Source organism: Octopus bimaculoides, chromosome 29, assembly GCF_046866305.1.
Source record: "Octopus bimaculoides isolate indiv1 chromosome 29, ASM4686630v1, whole genome shotgun sequence".
Lineage (NCBI taxonomy): Eukaryota > Metazoa > Mollusca > Cephalopoda > Octopoda > Octopodidae > Octopus > Octopus bimaculoides.
Window position 1 is genome coordinate 19983419 of NC_142956.1, and position 5000 is coordinate 19988418.

The window sequence follows — 5000 nt, forward strand, 5'->3', positions numbered from 1 at the left end:
TGGGTAAGAAGTATGGACACATACACACACACACACACACACTCATTTGCATTCACATAAGCACATAAATGAATTTTGCTAGCATGGGTTGGACGATTTGACCGAGGACTGGCAAACCAGATGGCTACATCAGACTCCATTTGCCCTTGCCAGCCGTTCCACCAATTCCTCCAACCCCAGCATCCCCATCAAGTAAGGACATGTGTTAATGTTTGTCTGTCTGTTTGTCTCTTTGTTTTAGGTCTGAGTGACCCGCCAGATATGAAGCCTGTTGCCACTTCTACCCAACCAAGTTCAAACCTTGACAACAGCAGTTCCTCCACCATTGACCAGTTGAGTGATATTTTTGGATCAGTCAATGTAAGTAAGCACGTTATGGAATTTTTATTGTTTAACCCCTTTTGTTACCATATTTCTGTTGAGATGCTCTGTGTTTCTTTCAATTAATTTTAAATATAACCAAGAATTTAGTAAAATAACTTAGTTATCATTAAGCTAGTGTTAAGAACTTAAATTGTGACTAAGCTTTGGTGGAAGATTTTAATTCAGAACTTAAGAAAACAAGACATTTGTACTTACAGAACCAGAGGTGGTTTCAACCGGGTCGGCATCCAAAGGGTTAAGAATTGTTTCTCTATTATATATTTTAACCCTTTTGTTACCATATTTCTGTTGAGATGCTCTGTGTTTCTTTCAATTACTTTAAATATAACAAAGAATTTAGTAAAATAACTTCGTTATCATTAAGCTAGTGTTAGGAACATAAATTGTGACTAAGGTTTGGTGGAAGATTTTAATTCAAAACTAATGAAAGCAAGACATTTGTACTACAGAGCCAGGGATGGTTTCAGCTGGGTTCGTATCGAAAGGGTTCATTGTTTTGTTAATTGTTTTTTGTTGCTTATTGTATACATGGTGTTGTTCGGCCCTTGTGGCCAATAAAAGAAAGTATCATTGTTTTATTTTCGTTGTTTCTTTTGTGTGCCAAGGTGGAACCTTCAGACAAACTCAGCAATGTGATAACAGCCAGCAGCACGACAGACGCCACTCCTTCACCAATCCATTCAGTATTCAACATGGGGTCCACGAACACATCCCTGAACAGCGGCATGGCACAGGCTCCTGTATTCCCCAACTTCACTGCGACGTCACAGACGCCGTCCCTGGCCTCAGGGTCTTTTGTTTCCGGTAAGGGCATCCCTGCCTTTCTCCTCCTCTTCCCTTTTCTTCTTGTTGTTGTTCTTTATCATTATTCTTTTACTCTTTTACTTGTTTCAGTCTTTTGACTGCGGCCATGCTGGAGCACCGCCTTTTAGTCGAGCAAATCGACCCCAGGACTTATACTTTGGAAGCCTAGTGCTTATTCTATCGGTCTCTCTTTTGCCGAACCGCTAAGTTACGGGGACATAAACACACCAGCATCGGTTGTCAAGCGATGATGGGAGGACAAACACAGACACACAAACATATACACACACACACATATATATATATATATATATATATACGTATATACGACGGGCTTCTTTCAGTTTCCGTCTACCAAATCCACTCACAAGGCTTTGGTCGGCCCGAAGCTATGGTAGAAGACACTTGCCCAAGGTGCCACGCAGTGGGACTGAACCCAGAACCATGTGGTTGGTAAGCAAGCTACTTACCACACAGCCACTCCTACGCCGACCATTGTCAACCTCTTTCTTTTTTCCTTCTGTTCCTCTTCATTCTTTCATTCATCGTCTTTTTCATTATTCTTCATTAAATCATTCTTCTTTGTTTCATTCATTTTTTTTCTTCTTCCTTCAATCTCTCTCCCTCCCTCCTCCTTTCCAAAATAACGATTTGTCCAAACTAACAATTTGTCCAAACTAACGATTTGTCCAAACTAACGATTTGTCCAAACTAACGATTTGTCCAAAATAACGATTTGTCCAAAATAATGATTGTAAATTGATTCAAGCCATGTAAAAAAAAAACACAGAAAAAAAAATCAGATAATAAATGAAATGAGCGAATCGGACTCAGGTAATCCGTCTCATTCTCTCACCTTCTCGTTGCAGCACCACTGAAGAACAAACCACAGGTATTTGGCTCCATGGCTGCAGATGCACTCGGCTTGCGGCTGTCCTCGTCCACCTCGGTGAGCGAGTCCCAGAAGAAGGCCATGGAGGAGTTGGACATGCTCGGTAAAGCCATGTTGATGCAGTCTCTGTCGAAAGAGAAAGGCCAGAATAGGTGAGTATCTTGTTGCTGTTAAGCCCCAGGTCAGTCCTGATCCAGGCAGACCCATGATCAAATATGTTCCAACTGTGACCCTCCCATCTTTTATTCAGGCATAGTGTATCTATGACTACATTATCTAATGTATAGTATAGCAGTTAATATTAGTGGCTGATCCAGAAAGGCCTATGTTTTTGTTAATCTCTAGACATGATAAGACGTTCCACATGTGACCATCCCATCTTTTATTCAGGCATAGTGTATCTAGGACTACACTATATAATGCGTAGACGCTGTTGTTCAAACCCAGGTCAGTCCTGATCCAGACAGACCCATGATCAAATATGTTCCAGTAGTGACCATCCCATCTTTTATTCAGGCATAGTGTATCTAGGACTACATTATCTTAATGTATAGTATAGCAGTTAGTATTAGTGGCTATAGTTGCTGTTTTTTAGCCCCAGGTCAGTCCTGATACAGTTGGGGTCTATATGGTCTCTAAGGATCAATATAAGAATTTTTGGGGCCCCTGAAAAACCTTTGCTTTAGATGTCTGTGTTGTTATGTATTGCAAGAAACAGCCGGGTTTCTTTCTCTGACATTTTACAGAGTTCAACTTACACAAGTTAATGTGTGGAAAACGAAATAGGAATTTTGAAAGAAGTTTCTTTAAGACTAGTTTTTAAATGTCAAAGGGCTATGGGGGCCCACCAGAATAAAGTAATAAACAAATGGGGTCTCTGAAAGCAAAATAGTAAACTAGGGATACACAATATTATTTTACAGGTCCCTGAAATGATCTGCTTCTGATGTATGTATTGGAAGAAACAGTTAGGTTTCTTTCCCTAACATTTTACGTAATTCAACCTACACAAGTGAATAGGTGTTTTGAAAGGAGTTTCTTTAAAACTAGTTTTTAAGGCGCAGGAGTAGCTGTGTGGTAAGTAGTTTGCTTACCAACCACATGGTTCCGGGTTCAGTCCCACTGCGTGGCACCTTGGGCAAGTGTCTTCTACTATAGCCTTGGGCTGACCAAAGCCTTGTGAGTGGATTTGGTAGACAGAAACTGAAAGAAGCCCGTCATATATATGTATATGTATATATATATATATATATATATATATATATATATGTGTGTGTGTGTGTCTGTGTCTGTGTTTGTCCCCCCAACATCGCTTGACAACCGATGCTGGTGTGTTTATGTCCCCGTAACTTAGCGGTTCGGCAAAAGAGACCGATAGAATAAGTAGTAGGCTTCCAAAGAATAAGTCCTGGGATCGATATTTGCTCGACTAAAGGCGGTGCTCTAGCATGGCCACAGTCAAAAGACTGAAACAAGTAAAGAGTAAAGAGTAAATGTCAAATGGCTATGTGGGTCCACCAGAATAAAATAGCAATCAAAAGGGGTCCGTAGATAAAAAAAAAATGGTTGAGAACCTCCACCGTGACCCAATCTTTGCCTGTTTCTCATTTCAGTTCGTCGACAAATTCCCCGTTCACGTCGGCGTTGTCTATGACCGGCGCCAACACCACCAACACAACTGCAACAACAACAGCCACATCGTTGTCGACGACGCCGGCCACACATTCCACAAACAGCGCCATCGGACCATTCATCGGCGCCTCCACCACCACCACCACCACCACCGGTACTACTACTACCACGACGACGACCACCACCACCACCACAACTGCTACTACTAATAATAATACTTCAGCGCTTGACGACTCAATCGGGGACCTGTTCTGCTTCAACGGGGACCTCACGCCGTCGATTTTGACGACCGCATCCACAACGACGACGACCACCACGACAGATGCTGCCGATATCCTGACAGCGACGACAGCAATATTAAATAATCCTACCACGACCACCACCGCCACAACAGCAGCAGCAACAACAATCAACAGCAATGGTGGTGATGTGGTGGGGTCGTTGCTTAACTTCTCCACGAAGCCGCTGGTGCCCGTCGGACAGGAACCCGCCTACTCGGACGGCGGAGGAGGCGGGAGCAACGTGATCAACATCGGCTCCCCGACCCTCGTGCCGAAGGAGCCGATCTCACTGTCCGATGTCTTTGTGCCACTGGAGTCTGTTGAACCAGGTAAAAGCATCACTCTCTCTGTCTCTCTATCTCCATCTCCCTCTCTCTGTCTCTCCCTGTCTCCATCTCCCTCTCTCTGTCTCTCTATCTCTATCTCCATCTCCTTCTCTGTCTCTCTCTCCCTGTCTTTCTCTCTCCCTCTCTCTGTCTCTTTCTCTCCCTCTTCCCCTGTCTCTCTCTGTCCCTCTATCTTTGTACTCTGTGTCCAAAATCTCTATCTTTGTACTCTGTCTCCAAAACCTTTATCATCATTTGCAAAATCATTTCTTTCTAACCCTAACCCTAACCCCATGCTTTGGGTCTTCTTTCAGGAACTACTCCTCCGATCAATGCCTACGAAAAAGACGGTCTAAAGATTGTGATACATTTTGCCAAGAACAAACCTCGACCGGACGTCCTGGTGCTGGTCGTATCTGTGATGAATAGTGGTTCAATTCCCATTCGGAACTTTCTCTTCCAAGCTGCTGTCCCGAAGGTAAAACACCAGTTTCCACACGATTTTCGTTCTAGGGTTGTAGCAACTGTTATTTCCTATCTGCCAGGGAAATGTCGAGCTGTGTGTGCTTGTCCTGTCACCACTGCTTGACAGCCAGGGGTTGGTTTATTCAACTAAAGACCCTTCGAGGCAGTGCTCCAGCATGGCCACAGTCAAATGATTGAAACAAGTAAGAGAATAAA

The 5000-nt window shown here is 43.2% G+C and overlaps 1 protein-coding gene across 2 annotated transcripts in view; it reads left to right on the plus strand.

Moving 5' to 3' along the window:
• LOC106880435 (ADP-ribosylation factor-binding protein GGA1) overlaps window positions 1–5000 on the plus strand; it is a 19123-nt gene that overhangs the window by 12493 nt on the left and 1630 nt on the right. For both annotated transcript variants that reach the window (XM_089345438.1, XM_089345439.1), the window contains exons 11-15: window positions 242–360; window positions 990–1188; window positions 2058–2232; window positions 3694–4322; window positions 4634–4797. In XM_089345438.1, the coding sequence (XP_089201564.1) occupies window positions 242–360; window positions 990–1188; window positions 2058–2232; window positions 3694–4322; window positions 4634–4797 (1286 nt within the window). The remainder of the gene's footprint in view (window positions 1–241; window positions 361–989; window positions 1189–2057; window positions 2233–3693; window positions 4323–4633; window positions 4798–5000) is intronic.